This window comes from Acomys russatus, chromosome 27, assembly GCF_903995435.1.
Source record: "Acomys russatus chromosome 27, mAcoRus1.1, whole genome shotgun sequence".
NCBI classification, from domain to species: Eukaryota; Metazoa; Chordata; class Mammalia; order Rodentia; family Muridae; genus Acomys; species Acomys russatus.
This window is the reverse complement of record NC_067163.1, coordinates 23,593,373-23,613,767: the sequence shown is the minus strand read 5'-3', so window position 1 is coordinate 23,613,767 and position 20,395 is coordinate 23,593,373. Positions and strand designations below refer to the sequence as shown.

Sequence of the window (20,395 nt, the reverse complement as noted above, 5' to 3'; positions counted from 1 at the left end):
ATCTACAACAGGAGATCCAAGCCAGGAGGAAAATCCACTCTGAGAGAATCCAGGAAGTGGAAATAAGAGCGAAGAGGACAGGATCCATAGTCACAAGCATGACCAAGAGAGTTCAAGAGGTGGAACAAGAATATCAGAGACAGAAGATTTGACTGAGGAAATGGATAGAGCAGTCAAGGAAAATGCTAAGTCTAAAAATCTCTTGAGTGGATATCCAAGACATCTAGGACCCGATGAGAAGACACAATCTAAGAAACATAGGGATAGAAGGAAAAGAAGCCTCCCAACTGCAAGGCCTCCAAAAATATTCTCAACAAAATCATGGAAGAAAACCTCCCTAACCCAAAGGAAGGAATGCCCATTGACATACAAGAAGCCTACCTAACTCAAAATAGAATGGAGCAGAAAGGAAAATCGTCCTGCCACATAGTAGTCTAAAACAGTAAAGGTATAGAAAGAAGAAAGAGTATTAAAAGTTGCAAGAGACAACAGCCAAGTCACATATAAAGGCAAATGTATCAGAATTACACCTGCCTTCTCAACAGAGACTATGCAATCCAGAAGGGCTTGGACAGAAGCCATGCAGACGCCAAGAGTCCACCGACGCCAACCCAGACTACTATAGCCAGCAAAGCTCTAAATAGCATAGATGGAGAAAAGAAGACAGTCCAAGACAAAAGCAAGTCCAAACAGTCCCTAGCCACATATCCAGCGCCACAGAAGATAGTAAAAAGAGAATTCCAACCAAAGGAGGGTAATTATACATAGGGAAAGAAAGGACATTAATAACCCAACACCTACAAATACAAAAGAAAGGAGGCTCTCTCTGTCGCTCCGCGTCCGTCTCTGGGTACGGAATGTCATAAAAAGACCAAACACCTGTATGGTTACTTGATGTTTGAGAAAGGAGCCTAATCTAGTCAATGGGAAAAGGATAGCGAATTCAACAAATGGTGCTGGTCTCACTGGATCTCTGCATGTAACAAAATGTAACTGGGCCCATATTTGTCACTATGCACCAAACTCAAGTCCAAGTGGATTAAAGATCTCAACATAAAACCAGAGATACTACATCGGTTAGAAGAAAAAGTGGGGAAGAGTCAAGAACACGTTGGCCGAGGAGACAACTTCCTGAACAGAACACCAACAGCCCAGGTGCTGAGGTCAACAATTAACAAACCGGACCTCATGAGTCTGAGAAGCTTCTGTAAGGAAGGAGACCCTGTCAACAGAACAAAGGGACAGCCTACAGACTGGGAAAAGATCTTCACCAACTCTACTTCTGAGAAAGGTCTACTGTCCAAAATAGATAAAGAGCTCAAGAACGTAAACACCACGAAACCAAAAACCCAAAAACCCAATTGAGAAATGGGGCTCAGAATTAAGGAGAGAATTCTCAACAGAGGAATATCTCGAGTGGCTGAGAAACACTTAAAGAAATGCTCAATGTCTTTAGTCATCAGAGAAATGCAAATCAAAACAACTCTGAGATTCCATCTTATACCCACCAGAATGGCTGAGATCAAAAATTCAAGTGACACCACATGCTGGCGAGGATGTGGGGAAAGAGGAACACTCCTTCATTGCTGGTGGAAATGCAAACTAGCCCAAGCCCTTTGGAAATCTATCTGGTGCGATCTCAGAAAATTGGGAATAGGCCTACCTCAAGACCCAGCTATTCCATTCCCTGGAATATACCCAGAAGATGGTCCAGTACACGACAAGGACATATGCTCAACCATGTTCCAAGTGGCGTTATTCATAATAGCCAGCACATGGAAACAGCCTACGTGTCCCTCAGTAGAAGAATGGAAAAAGAAACCCTGGTCCATTTACACTATGGAATACTCCTCAGCTATTAAAAACAAGGAATTCCCAAAATCTGGGGACAAATGGATTGAATTAGAAATGATCATAATGAGTGAGTTAACCCAGAAGCAGAAAGACTGAAATGGTATATACTCACTTCTATCTGGACCCTAGCCCAAGGGGCATGTGCCATGAAAGTCTTCATTTACCAGGAGAGTGGGATAGAGGTGAGGACAATTTATTGGGACTCTATGTGAGAGTAGTATGGGAAATTGCGGAAATAGAAGGATCCAGGAGGTCCTGGAAACCTAAGGGAACACTATGGGCCTAAGGGTTCTGTGCAAGCTATGACACCAACCAGGACAATACATGCAGTAAGCATAAAACCCCTACCCAGATCCAAACAACGGAAAGGACATTCTCGGCAGTTAAGTAGGAAGTCGGGACTGATTTTCACACGAACTCTGGTGCCCCACATTTGACCACGTCCCCCTGATGGGGTGGCCTGGTGGCCTCAGAGGAAGGATAGCTGGCTACCAAGAAGAGACCTGATACCCTAAGATCATATCCAGGGGGAAGAGGTCCCCCTCAGGCACAGTCGTAGGGGAGGGGAGTAGGGTGAAAGCGGGAGGGAGGAAGGAATGGGAGGCTCCAAGGGATGGGATAACAATTGAGATGTCATATGAAAAATAGCAATAAAAATACAAACGGAAAAACACAAAAACAAAACAGGAAAATCTAAAAAGGCAAAAAGCAAACTAACAAGAAAGAAAACAAATCAAAAAACTTTCTAAAATTCAATGATCTGAAGTCACACAATACACAAGCTTACGGGACACAATGAAGGCAAGGCTAAGAGGAAGATCCACAGCACTACCTGTCTCTGAAAAGAAATTGGAGAGATCCCATCTTACCAAGTTAACAACACAACACACACGAAACCTCTAGAACAGAGAGCAGCAGACTCACCAAAGAGGAGTAGATGGCTGCACATCATCAAAGTCAGGGCCGAAATCAGTAACATAGAAGCAAAGAGAACAATTCGAAGAAGCATCAGAACCAAGAGCCGGTGTTTTGAGAACACGAACAAGATCGACAAACTCTTAGCCGGACTAACCGAAAGGCAAAGGGAGAGTAATCAAATCAACAAGATCAGAAATGAAAAGGGAGACATAACAACAGACAGTGAGGATATCTATAGAGTCATTAGGTCATACCTCAAAAGCTTTGATGCCACAAACTTTGACAACATACACAAGATGGATAACTTTCTTGATAGATACCACCAACTACCAAAAGGGAACCAAAACCAGGTAAACACACTAAATAGTCCTCTATCTCCTAAGGAAATTGAGGAAGTCATCAAAAGTCTCCCAACCAATCAAAGCCCAGGGCCAGAGGGATTCAGCACAGGATTCTACTAGACCTTCAAAGATGACCTAATACCAATTTTCTTCAAACCCCTTTTTTTTCTTCATGAGTCCATTGTCTCAAGTGCCAATGGAACAGTGATGGAAAACTGATTAACAATGTCCTTTCAATCTCAAAAAATCTTTAGTAGTCCTAGCCCCCACATTTGAAGGGAAATGTTATTGATTGATGAAACGCAAGCATTCAGAAGTCTGATTGTGTGCGGTTCAGTAGGATGCCACAGAGCATTTGAAAGGCAGTTAGTCCAATGGCTGTTCGGTGTAAACTTTTGTGTGTTGTATTTCAAAGCTCTAATATGAATGAAAGGATGTGAAATCCCTCACAACTATTTTATGCTAATTACACATGGAAATGTTAATATTTTGGATATGTTGGGTTGAACAAAATGTATCATCAAAATGAATTTCCCATATTTCTTTATTCTTAAAAATGTGGTACTAGACAATTAGAAATTACACACTTGTGTGGGAAGTGCTACATTTCTGCTGAACAGCACTGGGCTGGTCCTTCTCATTTGGACATCCTTCCTGAGGGCTGGCTGCAGCTACATCAATCAAGCTTTGGTTGTATAGCACACCATCCTAAAACTTAGTGGATGATTAAACACAGGCATGGACTTAGCTAACAGTTCTGTGGGTCGGTGGTATGGGCTGGCCTCACCCAGGCAGCTCTTCTTCTGCTGAGCTTAGCTTGTCCTACTCAGTGTCACTGGTCAGTTCCCTGGGTCTGCTTCGGTCTGATAGTTGCTAGGACAACAGCAATAACTCCAAGGCCAATGCCCCACCTTGGCACCCACAAGGTCAGGATCACCCACAAGATGCTCCCAGGGCTCCATGGGAAACAGACAAGAAGCAGCAAGGGTACTGAGGGCCAGGCTTAGGATGTACACACTGTCATTTCTACTGTCTCAGAGAGCCATTTAGACTCAAGATCCGGCCAAGCCATCTGTATAGTGACGGGTGCTACAAAGAATTGCAGCCATTGCTATTTTCTCCTTAGACAGACACCTCCTCCAAGGATGGCATATTCCCTGTCCTCTGGGCCCTGCTCTTCACTAGGGCCTCTTTATGATTTGAATGCACATGTCCTCCCCAGACTAACAGACTGAGACCCGAGACTCAATGGGAAAGCATGAAGAGGTGACGGTTGAGTGACCAGGGGTTCACCTGGACCGAGCACGGAACGGCTGGGGAGAACAGCATAGGCCCATCTGCCATCCCTCTGTGCACCCAGCCAGAAAACAGTGCTCAAAGGATGCAGCAACAGGTACCATCTTGGAAGCAGAGAAAAGTCTCCCATGAGATGCCACACCGAATCTTCCACCTCTTGGCTTCCACGGCGGTGGAAAACAAATTTCTGTTCTTTATGAATTACCTTCCATGACATATTCTGATCTAGCAGGGCAAATAGATTAACACAGACCTTTCCCTTCATAAAAATAAAACATCATAAATTGTTTTACCAGCCAGGCATGGTGGAGCACATCATTAATCCCAGGCAGCAGAGGCAGGTGGATCTCTGAGTTTGAGGTCAGCCTGGTCTACAAAGCAAGTTCCAGGACAGCCAGGGCTACACAGAGAATCCCATCTTCCAAAACCAAATCAATTATTTTACCACCCTGTTGTAAATAAAACAAAACAAAACAAAACCAACAAACAAAATCCAGCATGGTCTTGCCATGGAAATAGGCTGGTCGTCCAGTGCAATGGAATAGAAGAGCCAGAAATAAACACACACACCCTTGGGCATTTGGTTTGGACAAAGAAGCCAAATCCATACAATGGAAAAAAGATAGCGTCTTCAACAAATGGCGCTGGTCTAACTGGATGGCTGCATGTAGAAAAATTCACATACACTCATCTTTACCACAATGTAGAAAGCCAAAGTCCAAATAGATTAGGGACCTCAACCTAAAACCAGACTCCCTAAAGGTGTGAGAAGAAAAGGTGGGGAAGAGCCTTGACCTCATGGCACAGGAGACAACTTCCTGAACAGAACAGCAAGAGCCCAGGCTCTAAGATCAACAATTAATAAATGGGTCTTTTTGAAACAGAAAGGCTCCTGTAGGGCAAAGGAAACAGTCAACAGAACAAAACGACATCCAATAGACTAGGAAAAGATCTTCACCAGTCCTCCACATGACAAAGGTCAAGTATCCAAAATATAGAAAGTACACTAGGCAGCACTGTCTCTGGTGGGTCCCACCAAATGAGAAATAGGGACTACTTCTGACATGGATCAGGCCTTCTAATATTGTTCCCCCCCCCCCCCCCCGGCAGGGTGGCCCCACCAGGCCACAAAGGAAGAGGTTCCTTAGAATCCTGAGGACACTGGAAACGCTGAGGTCAGACATTAGGGGAGGAGCGCTCCCCTTCTTAAGGATAAGCCATAGCATACACCTTGAATCCCTAGGTGTTTTGTGGGTGGTCAACAGGAGGTTGGTCTGCCTCTCAACCCTCCATTGGATGAAACACACATGGGCACACACACAACTTTTGTATAAGAGGTTACTGTACAGGAGTTCATGTAAAGTTCAACCTAGGTCAAAAGGCGGGGCAAGCACCCTGTAGGCAGAAGAAAATACAGGAAGGGGCCACAATGGATTGAAGGGTCTTTGAGACAGCATGGAGAGTGAGAAAGTGCTTGTGTTGTCCTGGGTCCTGAGCTCAGGAGGAAGGGGATTTCCCCTCCTGCCTCATCAGCTGAGTAGTAGTGTCAGCTGGCTGCTTGCTCTGCCTCTCTGAGCTAGCAGGCTTGCACTCCAGCATCTGGCTCCTGAGTCTTCCTTGGTAAAGTGGACCGGTTGGGATGATTGCTGTTTGATTTGTTGGCTGGTTGGTTTGTTAAAGACAACAAGGGGAAGTAATGCAGGAGGAGGATAATCCTGCAACATTATTGCTGTGGACAGAGGGTCTCCTGCTAAGGTTTTCCAGGTCCTGCTGGAAGGCAGAAGGAGGGTGGGGGAGCCACCTGAGTCCCACCTGTGTGAGATGCAGACAGGCCCTTAGGGCATAGCCTAATCTTAACAATGTAGATTACTTGCAATGGTTGAGGGAAGCAGCCATGTTTGAGAGTGGACTGAAGGAACCAAAGATCCCATTAAGGCCAAAGTCTGGGAAAAGTCGGCCTACCCAGTCCTCCCTGAAGGATCCCCATTAAGGCCAAAGCATGGAAATTTCTAGAGGGTCTAGCCTGAACAAAGGGCAGACAGATTGCAGATCACTCTGTGTATGTGGCAGGGACAGAAATAACCTTGAAGAGTCCAACTTGACTCAAGGTCTCAGTTTGTGCTAAGGGACCAGCTGGACTCAAGGACAACGAGCTGTGTTTAAAAGTTTCCACTACGCCTCCCCAACTAAAAAGTTTCTAAAGACTCCCCGTCTGCTGCAACCAAAGTTTTCCATTGGTCAACTTGCCCTTCACCTGTTACCCTACCAGGAAACATCAAGGCTTGCTTGTACTCCCTGCCTGCAGGCTTTCTGCCCCAATGCCAACCAATCACAAACCGTTAAACTCATTTCTTTGTCAAAAACCTATCAAAGGCCCATGCCTCTGCTTCTCGGAGTCTGCAGCTTGAAAGAGCTGGACAGACCCGGTTGTGTCAGCTCAATAAGTTCCTATGCTTTTGCACCTAGAACGGAGACTGTGGGAGGAGACATAGAGATCTCTCTAGAGGTCAAAGCCTCCCAGCACACCTTAATCCCATTTTAATCCCAGTCCTTGGGGAGACAGAGGCAGGGGGATAAACACAAGGGCTTGGTAACGGCAGCAGCAAAAGGGCTTCCTGCACATTGCCGCCCCCCCCCCGTCCTCCTCCCGCTCCTCCAAAAGTGCCAAAGCCTTCATCCTAAGCACACCTCAACTGAACCCCACCCACAAAACCCAAACCAAGGGCTCCATGCAAAAATGGTGACGTCCAAGGCGGGGCACGCCCACCAGGCAAGAGAACCGCCCTCAAGGGGATTCCATAAAGCCAGAGCAGCTCAGTGGAGTGGCAGCAGTGCAGTGGAGTTGAGCTCCTTGGTGACTTCCGGCAAGGTGTGTGCATCTGGTGAGGGCAGCTCGGTGCAGGTCAGCAGAGGCGCTTATAGCCAGAGGATCAAAAGGAGCCAGAAGTGGTTGGAGCCCAGAGCCAAAGAGCCTGGTGAACAGGAGAGCTCGGCCGAGTTGCGGGAAGCAGAGGACAGCAGACAGGTGACAGAGAGCCTCAGAGGAGACATTGGCCTGGGATCCTCTCCAGAGGAAGCATCAGGTACACTCCAGAAATGGGAGGTGAGTTTAATTCTACAGACAGACGTTTCCTGCTTGAAGAAAAGACAGCAGGAGGGAAACTCTCTTTCAGATCGCTGGAGAGCCACGCTTTGCCTCGAGGGGGCACAGAAGCCTAACTTGAAAAAGCCATGGCAGCACTTGTTGCACACGTGATCAGCAGCGTGTATCTCACCGTCCTCTGGATAGCCACCTTTATTATGTGTTATTTCTCAAAGGAGCTTGACAAAGTGACCGTCCAGCAGGAGAAAGCCTTGAAAACCCTCGAAGGACTGATTGCACGACAAGAAAAGGTGGTCCGCCAACAAGAGCAATTCGCCAAGAGATTACAAAGGCTGGAGGAGAGACAGAAGGCTGAGGAAGTGAGAGAAGAGAAGAAAGCAGGCTTTGGGGAAGCCAGGGAAGCCAGTGAGCTGGAGGGTCAAGTGGCTCAGCCCATGGAAGCTGAGGCGCCAGCTCTTAAGGGAACCGAGGAAAGGGCAGCGCCCTCACTGGCTCTCCCAGTTACCCGGGAGGAAGTGCAGGCCAATGGTTGTCAGCAGCCAGCAGGATCCCTGCTTCCGACTCCCAGGAAGGCCGCCTGTGAAGAAAGCTCAGGCTCTTGTAGTTCGGCCCAGCCTCAGCTGTTTCCCTCAGTGAGCGGTGATGCAGGCTTGGGCAGATGGTCTGGTTGTCCCGATTCCTCAGTCACCGGGGTGCAAAGATTTCAAGAGGCCCTTAGGGTCCCCTACAGGCTGGCATTGACCAATGACCCAGGGAGGGCGGATCTGAAGCATATTGTGATCGACGGGAGCAACGTCGCCATGAGCCATGGTCTGAAACAGTTCTTTAGTTGCCGTGGACTAGCCCTCGCAGTGGAACATTTCTGGAGGCTTGGCAGCAGAAACATCACTGTGTTTGTCCCGCAGTGGAGGACCAAACGGGACCCTCGTGTCACAGAACAGCACCTCTTAAGCCAGCTCCAGGAGCTTGGGATCTTATGTTTAACTCCTTCCCGGGAGGTCTTGGGAGAAAGAATGGCTTCTCACGAGGACAGGTTCCTACTCCACTTAGCGGACAAGACCGGGGGTATCATCGTGACGAATGATCACCTGAGAGAGTTTGTGACTGAGTCAGAATCCTGGAGAGAAATCATTGCCAAGAGACTGCTTCAGTACACGTTCGTCGGGGACATCTTTCTGATTCCCGATGACCCTCTGGGAAGAAACGGCCCTCGGCTAGAAGACTTTCTTCGAAAGAAGGCCCTTCTCGGAGACAGGCCGCCGCTTCTCAATGGCCGGCCAGGAGTGGGCCCCTCTGCGCCTGGCCTTCGGAGCCCCCGCAGCCAGGTAGAAAGCACCAGCCACCGGGCTCCATGCCGGATCCAGGACGCCTCTTCAAGGCCTTGGCTTCCTAGGCAGCTGGACTCCCCAGGCCTGGATAGCCTGGCCCCGATGCAGCAGGAGCGTCCCACGACAGCCCGGAGCCTTCTGCAGAGACCCTTGAGCTCAGGGGCCTGCTGGCGAGCATCTTCTCCGACTCAGAGCACACCCTGAAGACTGACCGCGTTCTGGCTGCACATGCCTACAGGAAAGACCCCAGCACCCTCTCTGCCCTGGTGCTGGTCCCAAGGCTGGCTGACAGTCCACTCGTGATGGCGGCCCCGAGGAAGATACCAAGTGGCTGGAACAGGACAGACGGCTCACCAGACCGGACCATTGGAAAACGCTTATTTGCGGGGGGACTGTGGGACCGGGACCGATGACTGGCACTGCAGGGATGAAGGAGCGTCACATCAAGACTTCTTCATCAGGACCTTCGGCCTCTTAGCTTTATGGGATTGATCATTGCTTTTGTTGCAATAGGAAAGCAAGGGACGCTTCTTAGCCGAAACACCAAGGGGGCTGTTGCAGGATACTTGATCCCAATGGAACCCCCAGACTGTGAACCGGAGAAACATGTAATTGAAATAAAAAGGTCTTAGCACACGCCTTGAATCCAGAGTCTTTGTGTTTATTGTAAACAAGTGGTTGGGACAAACCAAGTCCAACAAACAAAGAGGCCACATCTTAGATCCAAGATGGCGGCACCTAACCCCCCCCCCCCGCCTCCCTTGGTGGATTGGCAGGACAGCAGTGGCTATTCAACAAGCCAAGCACTGATCAGAGAACCAGAAACCGTCAACAGCGGTGACCTAAATGTGAGAGGGATCCAAATTTAGCGGAGCTCGCTCGTGTCTGGCCTCTTGCCACCAGGCAAAAGCACCAAGGCCCCGGGACCCCAGAGCAAGAGGCAGAGTCAGAGCCCCATGTCGAGCTTTTGGGCGGCTCTGGGCATTCCCTAGCGGACAGAAGTAGCTGGAGACTGCTAAATCCCCAGCATCTATGTGTCTTAGCATCCAGCACACCCTACACTCAGGATCACAAGCAGAGCTGATCTCAGGTCACTCAGAGAAGCCACACGGAGAGCTCCAGGGTTCCTAAGCAGCTGCAGTACACCTGTGTGTCCTCCACACCCCTGGGTGGAACACAGCTATTGAACTGCCTAGTGCACAGTCCTAGCTTGAGTCTCCAAAATCACCAGTGCCTGGGTTCTGGCACCCACCAGACCCCACAATCGGGATCACAAGAGGCTCTGATCTCAGGCCTCCCACGAGGCCACCAAAGGTTCGGAGGTGAAAGCAGGCACTGGGCATCCACTCCAAGCAAAGACATCCCAATGGGAAGAGGTCAGCACAAGAGCCCAAGCAACCATCTACAGGACTATTTGACACCACCAGAAACTGACAACATCAGGCCCCCACCACAGCAAGGCCTGGAGCTACTCTCTCAGCTGACACAGAAGAGAAGGATTTCAAATCTGAGGGTATGAAAATGATAGAGGCCTTCACGGAGGAAAAGACATCCCTCAAACTAGAACTGGAAAACACAGAGAAAGAATTGACAAAATCCCTTGAAGAAACTACAATCTAACAGGAGAAAGAAATGAGTGAATGGTAGCATGATCTAAAAGAGGAGATCCAAGCCAGGAGGAAAATCCACTCTGAGAGAATCCAGGAAGTGGAAATAAGAGCGAAGAGGACAGGATCCATAGTCACAAGCATGACCAAGAGAGTTCAAGAGGTGGAACAAGAATATCAGAGACAGAAGATTTGACTGAGGAAATGGATAGAGCAGTCAAGGAAAATGCTAAGCCTAAAAATCTCTTGAGTGGATATCCAAGACATCTAGGACCCGATGAGAAGACACAATCTAAGAAACATAGGGATAGAAGGAAAAGAAGCCTCCCAACTGCAAGGCCTCCAAAAATATTCTCAACAAAATCATGGAAGAAAACCTCCCTAACCCAAAGGAAGGAATGCCCATTGACATACAAGAAGCCTACCTAACTCAAAATAGAATGGAGCAGAAAGGAAAATCGTCCTGCCACATAGTAGTCTAAAACAGTAAAGGTATAGAAAGAAGAAAGAGTATTAAAAGTTGCAAGAGACAACAGCCAAGTCACATATAAAGGCAAATGTATCAGAATTACACCTGCCTTCTCAACAGAGACTATGCAATCCAGAAGGGCTTGGACAGAAGCTATGCAGACACCAAGAGTCCACCGACGCCAACCCAGACTACTATAGCCAGCAAAGCTCTAAATAGCATAGATGGAGAAAAGAAGACAGTCCAAGACAAAAGCAAGTCCAAACAGTCCCTAGCCACATATCCAGCGCCACAGAAGATAGTAAAAAGAGAACTCCAACCAAAGGAGGGTAATTATACATAGGGAAAGAAAGGACATTAATAACCCAACACCTACAAATACAAAAGAAAGGAGGCTCTCTCTGTCGCTCCGCGTCCGTCTCTGGGTACGGAATGTCATAAAAAGACCAGACACCTATATGGTTACTTGATGTTTGAAAAAGGAGCCTAATCTAGTCAATGGGAAAAGGATAGCGAATTCAACAAATGGTGCTGGTCTCACTGGATCTCTGCACGTAACAAAATGTAACTGGGCCCATATTTGTCACTATGCACCAAACTCAAGTCCAAGTGGATTAAAGACCTGAACATAAAACCAGAGATACTACATCAGTTAGAAGAAAAAGTGGGGAAGAGTCAAGAACACGTTGGCCGAGGAGACAACTTCCTGAACAGAACACCAACAGCCCAGGTGCTGAGGTCAACAATTAACAAACCGGACCTCATGAGTCTGAGAAGCTTCTGTAAGGACGGAGACCCTGTCAACAGAACAAAGGGACAGCCTACAGACTGGGAAAAGATCTTCACCAACTCTACTTCTGAGAAAGGTCTACTGTCCAAAATAGATAAAGAGCTCAAGAACGTAAACGCCACGAAACCAAAAACCCAAAAACCCAATTGAGAAATGGGGCTCAGAATTAAGGAGAGAATTCTCAACAGAGGAATATCTCGAGTGGCTGAGAAACACTTAAAGAAATGCTCAATGTCTTTAGTCATCAGAGAAATGCAAATCAAAACAACTCTGAGATTCCATCTTATACCCACCAGAATGGCTGAGATCAAAAATTCAAGTGACACCACATGCTGGCGAGGATGTGGGGAAAGAGGAACACTCCTTCATTGCTGGTGGAAATGCAAACTAGCCCAAGCCCTTTGGAAATCTATCTGGTGCGATCTCAGAAAATTGGGAATAGGCCTACCTCAAGACCCAGCTATTCCATTCCCTGGAATATACCCAGAAGATGGTCCAGTACACGACAAGGACATATGCTCAACCATGTTCCAAGTGGCGTTATTCATAATAGCCAGCACATGGAAACAGCCTACGTGTCCCTCAGTAGAAGAATGGAAAAAGAAACCCTGGTCCATTTACACTATGGAATACTCCTCAGCTATTAAAAACAAGGAATTCCCAAAATCTGGGGACAAATGGATTGAATTAGAAATGATCATAATGAGTGAGTTAACCCAGAAGCAGAAAGACTGAAATGGTATATACTCACTTCTATTTGGACCCTAGCCCAAGGGGCATGTGCCATGAAAGTCTTCATTTACCAGGAGAGTGGGATAGAGGTGAGGACAATTTATTGGGACTCTATGTGAGAGTAGTATGGGAAATTGCGGAAATAGAAGGATCCAGGAGGTCCTGGAAACCTAAGGGAACACTATGGGCCTAAGGGTTCTGTGCAAGCTATGACACCAACCAGGACAATACATGCAGTAAGCATAAAACCCCTACCCAGATCCAAACAACGGAAAGGACATTCTCGGCAGTTAAGTAGGAAGTCGGGACTGATTTTCACACGAACTCTGGTGCCCCACATTTGACCACGTCCCCCTGATGGGGTGGCCTGGTGGCCTCAGAGGAAGGATAGCTGGCTACCAAGAAGAGACCTGATACCCTAAGATCATATCCAGGGGGAAGAGGTCCCCCTCAGTCACAGTCGTAGGGGAGGGGAGTAGGGTGAAAGCGGGAGGGAGGAAGGAATGGGAGGCTCCAAGGGATGGGATAACAATTGAGATGTCATATGAAAAATAGCAATAAAAATACAAACGGAAAAACACAAAAACAAAACAGGAAAATCTAAAAAGGCAAAAAGCAAACTAACAAGAAAGAAAACAAATCAAAAAACTTTCTAAAATTCAATGATCTGAAGTCACACAATACACAAGCTTACGGGACACAATGAAGGCAAGGCTAAGAGGAAGATCCACAGCACTACCTGTCTCTGAAAAGAAATTGGAGAGATCCCATCTTACCAAGTTAACAACACAACACACACGAAACCTCTAGAACAGAGAGCAGCAGACTCACCAAAGAGGAGTAGATGGCTGCACATCATCAAAGTCAGGGCCGAAATCAGTAACATAGAAGCAAAGAGAACAATTCGAAGAAGCATCAGAACCAAGAGCCGGTGTTTTGAGAACACGAACAAGATCGAAAAACTCTTAGCCGGACTAACCGAAAGGCAAAGGGAGAGTAATCAAATCAACAAAATCAGAAATGAAAAGGGAGACATAACAACAGACAGTGAGGATATCTATAGAGTCATTAGGTCATACCTCAAAAGCTTTGATGCCACAAACTTTGACAACATACACAAGATGGATAACTTTCTTGATAGATACCACCAACTACCAAAAGGGAACCAAAACCAGGTAAACAAACTAAATAGTCCTCTATCTCCTAAGGAAATTGAGGAAGTCATCAAAAGTCTCCCAACCAATCAAAGCCCAGGGCCAGAGGGATTCAGCACAGGATTCTACTAGACCTTCAAAGATGACCTAATACCAATTTTCTTCAACCCCCTTTTTTTTCTTCATGAGTCCATTGTCTCAAGTGCCAATGGAACAGTGATGGAAAACTGATTAACAATGTCCTTTCAATCTCAAAAAATCTTTAGTAGTCCTAGCCCCCACATTTGAAGGGAAATGTTATTGATTGATGAAACGCAAGCATTCAGAAGTCTGATTGTGTGCGGTTCACGTAGGATGCCACAGAGCATTTGAAAGGCAGTTAGTCCAATGGCTGTTCGGTGTAAACTTTTGTGTGTTGTATTTCAAAGCTCTAATATGAATGAAAGGATGTAAAATCCCTCACAACTATTTTATGCTAATTACACATGGAAATGTTAATATTTTGGATATGTTGGGTTGAACAAAATGTATCATCAAAATGAATTTCCTATATTTCTTTATTCTTAAAAATGTGGTACTAGACAATTAGAAATTACACACTTGTGTGGGAAGTGCTACATTTCTGCTGAACAGCACTGGGCTGGTCCTTCTCATTTGGACATCCTTCCTGAGGGCTGGCTGCAGTTACATCAATCAAGCTTTGGTTGTATAGCACATCATCCTAAAACTTAGTGGATGATTAAACACAGGCATGGACTTAGCTAACAGTTCTGTGAGTCGGTGGTATGGGCTGGCCTCACCCAGGCAGCTCTTCTTCTGCTGAGCTTAGCTTGTCCTACTCAGTGTCACTGGTCAGTTCCCTGGGTCTGCTTCGGTCTGATAGTTGCTAGGATGACAGCAATAACTCCAAGGCCAATGCCCCACCTTGGCACCCACAAGGTCAGGATCACCCACAAGATGCTCCCAGGGCTCCATGGGAAACAGACAAGAAGCAGCAAGGGTACCGAGGGCCAGGCTTAGGATGTACACACTGTCATTTCTACTGTCTCAGAGAGCCATTTAGACTCAAGACCCAGCCAAACCATCTGTATAGAGACGGGTGCTACAAAGAATTGCAGCCATTGCTATTTTCTCCTTAGACAGACACCTCCTCCAAGGATGGCATATTCCCTGTCCTCTGGGCCCTGCTCTTCACTAGGGCCTCTTTATGATTTGAATGCACATGTCCTCCCCAGACTAACAGACTGAGACCCCAGACTCAATGGGAAAGCATGAAGAGGTGACGGTTGAGTGACCAGGGGTTCACCTGGACCGAGCACGGAAGGGCTGGGGAGAACAGCATAGGCCCATCTGCCATCCCTCTGTGCACCCTGCCAGAAAACAGTGCTCAAAGGATGCAGCAACAGGTACCATCTTGGAAGTAGAGAAAAGTCTCCCATGAGATGCCACACCGAATCTTCCACCTCTTGGCTTCCACGGCGGTGGGAAACAAATTTCTGTTCTTTATGAATTACCTTCCATGACATATTCTGATCTAGCAGGGCAAATAGATTAACACAGACCTTTCCCTTCATAAAAATAAAACATCATAAATTGTTTTACCAGCCAGGCATGGTGGAGCACATCATTAATCCCAGGCAGCAGAGGCAGGTGGATCTCTGAGTTTGAGGTCAGCCTGGTCTACAAAGCAAGTTCCAGGACAGCCAGGGCTACACAGAGAATCCCATCTTCCAAAACCAAATCAATTATTTTACCACCCTGTTGTAAATAAAACAAAACAAAACAAAACCAACAAACAAAATCCAGCATGGTCTTGCCATGGAAATAGGCTGGTCGTCCAGTGCAATGGAATAGAAGAGCCAGAAATAAACACACACACCCTTGGGCATTTGGTTTGGACAAAAAAGCCAAATCCATACAATGGAAAACAGATAGCGTCTTCAACAAATGGCGCTGGTCTAACTGGATGGCTGCATGTAGAAAAATTCACATACACTCATCTTTACCACAATGTAGAAAGCCAAAGTCCAAATAGATTAGAGACCTCAACCTAAAACCAGACTCCCTAAAGGTGTGAGAAGAAAAGGTGGGGAAGAACCTTGACCTCATTGGCACAGGAGACAACTTCCTGAACAGAACAGCAAGAGCCCAGGCTCTAAGATCAACAATTAATAAATGGGTCTTTTTGAAACAGAAAGGCTCCTGTAGGGCAAAGGAAACAGTCAACAGAACAAAACGACATCCTACAGACTAGGAAAAGATCTTCACCAGTCCTCCACACGACAAAGGTCAAGTATCCAAAATATAGAAAGAACACTAGGCAGCACTGTCTCTGGTGGGTCCCACCAAATGAGAAATAGGGACTACTTCTGACATGGATCAGGCCTTCTAATATTGTCCCCCCCCACCCCCCGCGGGAGGGTGGCCCCACCAGGCCACAGAGGAAGAGGTTCCTTAGAATCCTGAGGACACTGGAAACGCTGAGGTCAGGCATTAGGGGAGGAGCGCTCCCCTTCTTAAGGATAAGCCATAGCATACACCTTGAATCCCTAGGTGTTTTTGTGGGTGGTCAACAGGAGGTGGGTCTGCCTCTCAACCCTCCCTTGGATGAAACACACACGGGCACACACACAACTTTTGTATAAGAGGTTACTGTACAGGAGTTCATATAAAGTTCAACCTAGGTCAAAAGGCGGGGCAAGCAACCTGTAGGCAGAAGAAAATACAGGAAGGCGCCACAATGGATTGAAGGGTCTTTGAGACAGCATGGAGAGTGAGAAAGTGCTTGTGTTGTCCTGGGTCCTGAGCTCAGGAGGAAGGAGATTTCCCCTCCTGCCTCATCAGCTGAGTAGTAGTGTCAGCCTGCTGCTTGCTCTCCCTCTCTGAGCTAGCAGGCTTGCACTCCAGCATCTGGCTCCTGAGTCTTCCTTGGTAAAGTGGACCGGTTGGGATGATTGCTGTTTGATTTGTTGGCTGGTTGGTTTGTTGAAGACAACAAGGGGAAGTAATGCAGGAGGAGGATAATCCTGCAACATTATTGCTGTGGACAGAGGGTCTCCTGCTAAGGTTTTCCAGGTCCTGCTGGAAGGCAGAAGGAGGGTGGGGAAGCCACCTGAGTCCCACCTGTGTGAGATGCAGACAGGCCCTTAGGGCATAGCCTAATCTTAACAATGTAGATTACTTGCAATGGTTGAGGGAAGCAGCCATGTTTGAGAGTGGACTGAAGGAACCAAAGATCCCATTAAGGCCAAAGTCTGGGAAAAGTCGGCCTACCCAGTCCTCCCTGAAGGATCCCCATTAAGGCCAAAGCATGGAAATTTCTAGAGGGTCTAGCCTGAACAAAGGGCAGACAGATTGCAGATCACTCTGTGTGTGTGGCAGGGACAGAAATAACCTTGAAGAGTCCAACTTGACTCAAGGTCTCAGTTTGTGCTAAGGGACCAGCTGGACTCAAGGACAATGAGCTGTGTTTAAAAGTTTCCACTACGCCTCCCCAACTAAAAAGTTTCTAAAGACTCCCCTGTCCTGCTGCAACCAAAGATTTCCATTGGTCAACTTGCCCTTCACCTGTTACCCTACCAGGAAACATCAGGCTTGCTTGTACTCCCTGCCTGCAGCCTTTCTGCCCCAATGCCAACCAATCACAAACCGTTAAACTCATTTCTTTGTCTAAAACCTATCAAAGGCCCATGCCTCTGCTTCTCGGAGTCTGCAGCTTGAAAGAGCTGGACAGACCCGGTTGTGTCAGCTCAGTAAGTTCCTATGCTTTTGCACCTAGAACGGAGACTGTGGGAGGAGACATAGAGATCTCTCTAGAGGTCAAAGCCTCCCAGCACACCTTAATCCCATTTTAATCCCAGTCCTTGGGGAGACAGAGGCAGGGGGATAAACACAAGGGCTTGGTAACGGCAGCAGCAAAAGGGCTTCCTTTCCTACGTATTGCCGCCCCCCCCCCCGTCCTCCTCCCGCTCCTCCAAAAGTGCCAAAGCCTTCATCCTAAGCACACCTCAACTGAACCCCACCCACAAAACCCAAACCAAGGGCTCCATGCAAAAATGGTGACGTCCAAGGCGGGGCACGCCCACCAGGCAAGAGAACCGCCCTCAAGGGGATCCCATAAAGCCAGAGCAGCTCAGTGGAGTGGCAGCAGTGCAGTGGATTTGAGCTCCTTGGTGACTTCCGGCAAGGTGTGTGCATCTGGTGAGGGCAGCTCGGTGCAGGTCAGCAGAGGCGCTTATAGCCAGAGGATCAAAAGGAGCCAGAAGTGGTTGGAGCCCAGAGCCAAAGAGCCTGGTGAACAGGAGAGCTCGGCCGAGTTGCGGGGAGCAGAGGACAGCAGACAGGTGACAGAGAGCCTCAGAGGAGACATTGGCCTGGGATCCTCTCCAGAGGGAGCATCAGGTACACTCCAGAAACGGGAGGTGAGTTGAATTCTACAGACAGACGTTTCCTGCTTGAGGAAAAGAAAGCAGGAGGGAAACTCTCTTTCAGATCGCTGGAGAGCCACGCTTTGCCTCGAGGGGGCACAGAAGCCTAACTTGAAAAAGCCATGGCAGCACTTGTTGCACACGTGATCACCAGCGTGTATCTCACCGTCCTCTGGATAGCCACCTTTATTATGTGTTATTTCTCAAAGGAGCTTGACAAAATGACCGTCCAGCAGGAGAAAGCCTTGAAAACCCTCGAAGGACTGATTGCACGACAAGAAAAGGTGGTCCGCCAACAAGAGCAATTCGCCAAGAGATTACAAAGGCTGGAGGAGAGACAGAAGGCTGAGGAAGTGAGAGAAGAGAAGAAAGCAGGCTTTGGGGAAGCCAGGGAAGCCAGTGAGCTGGAGGGTCAAGTGGCTCAGCCCATGGAAGCTGAGGCGCCAGCTCTTAAGGGAACCGAGGAAAGGGCAGCGCCCTCACTGGCTCTCCCAGTAACCGGGGAGGAAGTGCAGGCCAATGGTTGTCAGCAGCCAGCAGGACCCCTGCTTCCGACTCCCAGGAAGGCCGCCTGTGAAGAAAGTTCAGGCTCTTGTAGCTCGGCCCAGCCTCAGCTGTTTCCCTCAGTGAGCGGTGATGCAGGCTTGGGCAGATGGTCTGGTTGTCCCGATTCCTCAGTCACCGGGGTGCAAAGATTTCAAGAGGCCCTTAGGGTCCCCTACAGGCTGGCATTGACCAATGACCCAGGGAGGGCGGATCTGAAGCATATTGTGATCGACGGGAGCAACGTCGCCATGAGCCATGGTCTGAAACAGTTCTTTAGTTGCCGTGGACTAGCCCTCGCAGTGGAACATTTCTGGAGGCTTGGCAGCAGAAACATCACTGTGTTTGTCCCGCAGTGGAGGACCAAACGGGACCCTCGCGTCACAGAACAGCACCTCTTAAGCCAGCTCCAGGAGCTTGGGATCTTATGTTTAACTCCTTCCCGGGAGGTCTTGGGAGAAAGAATGGCTTCTCACGAGGACAGGTTCCTACTCCACTTAGCGGACAAGACCGGGGGCATCATCGTGACAAATGATCACCTGAGAGAGTTTGTGACTGAGTCAGAATCCTGGAGAGAAATCATTGCCAAGAGACTGCTTCAGTACACGTTCGTCGGGTACATCTTTCTGATTCCCGATGACCCTCTGGGAAGAAACGGCCCTCGGCTAGAAGACTTTCTTCGAAAGAAGGCCCTTCTCGGAGACAGGCCGCCGCTTCTCAATGGCCGGCCAGGAGTGGGCCCCTCTGCGCCTGGCCTTCGGAGCCCCCGCAGCCAGGTAGAAAGCACCAGCCACCGGGCTCCACGCCGGATCCAGGATGCCTCTTCACGGCCTTGGCTTCCTAGGCAGCTGGACTCCCCAGGCCTGGATAGCCTGGCCCCGATGCAGCAGGAGCGTCCCACGACAGCCCGGAGCCTTCTGCAGAGACCCTTGAGCTCAGGGGCCTGCTGGCGAGCATCTTCTCCGACTCAGAGCACACCCTGAAGACTGACCGCGTTCTGGCTGCACATGCCTACAGGAAAGACCCCAGCACCCTCTCTGCCCTGGTGCTGGTCCCAAGGCTGGCTGACAGTCCACTCGTGATGGCGGCCCCGAGGAAGATACCAAGTGGCTGGAACAGGACAGACGGCTCACCAGACCGGACCATTGGAAAACGCTTATTTGCGGGGGGACTGTGGGACCGGGACCGATGACTGGCACTGCAGGGATGAAGGAGCGTCACATCAAGACTTCTTCATCAGGACCTTCGGCCTCTTAGCTTTATGGGATTGATCATTGCTTTTGTTGCAATAGGAAAGCAAGGGACGCTTCTTAGCTGAAACACCAAGGGGGCTGTTGCAGGATACTTGATCCCAATGGAACCCCCAGACTGTGAACTGGAGAAACATGTAATTGAAATAAAAAGGTCTTAGCACACGCCTTGAATCCAGAGTCTTTGTGTTTATTGTAAACAAGTGGTTGGGACAAACCAAGTCCAACAAACAAAGAGGCCACATCTTAGATCCAAGATGGCGGCACCTAACCCCCCCCACCCCCCCACCCCCCGCCCTCGGTGGATTGGCAGGACAGCAGTGGCTATTCAACAAGCCAAGCACTGATCAGAGAACCAGAAACCGTCAACAGCGGTGACCTAAATGTGAGAGGGATCCAAATTTAGCGGAGCTCGCTTGTGTCTGGCCTCTTGCCACCAGGCAAAAGCACCAAGGCCCCGGGACCCCAGAGCAAGAGGCAGAGTCAGAGCCCCATGCCGAGCTTTTGGGCGGCTCTGGGCATTCCCTAGCGGACAGAAGTAGCTGGAGACTGCTAAATCCCCAGCATCTATGTGTCTTAGCAT

General features: G+C 48.4%; 2 protein-coding genes across 2 annotated transcripts; both read left to right on the top strand.

The window, feature by feature from the left end:
- Positions 1–7,946: 7,946 nt before the first annotated feature.
- On the top strand, positions 7,947–9,253 carry LOC127209835 (NEDD4-binding protein 1-like). Its single transcript, XM_051169473.1, is given in 3 exon segments — positions 7,947–8,332; positions 8,546–8,970; positions 8,973–9,253. Coding segments are annotated over 3 exon segments (1,092 nt in total).
- A 9,194-nt stretch (positions 9,254–18,447) lies between these two features.
- Positions 18,448–19,754, top strand: LOC127209833 (NEDD4-binding protein 1-like). The gene is given in 2 exon segments (XM_051169472.1): positions 18,448–19,471; positions 19,474–19,754. Coding segments are annotated over 2 exon segments (1,305 nt in total).
- The last annotated feature ends 641 nt before the right edge of the window (positions 19,755–20,395 follow it).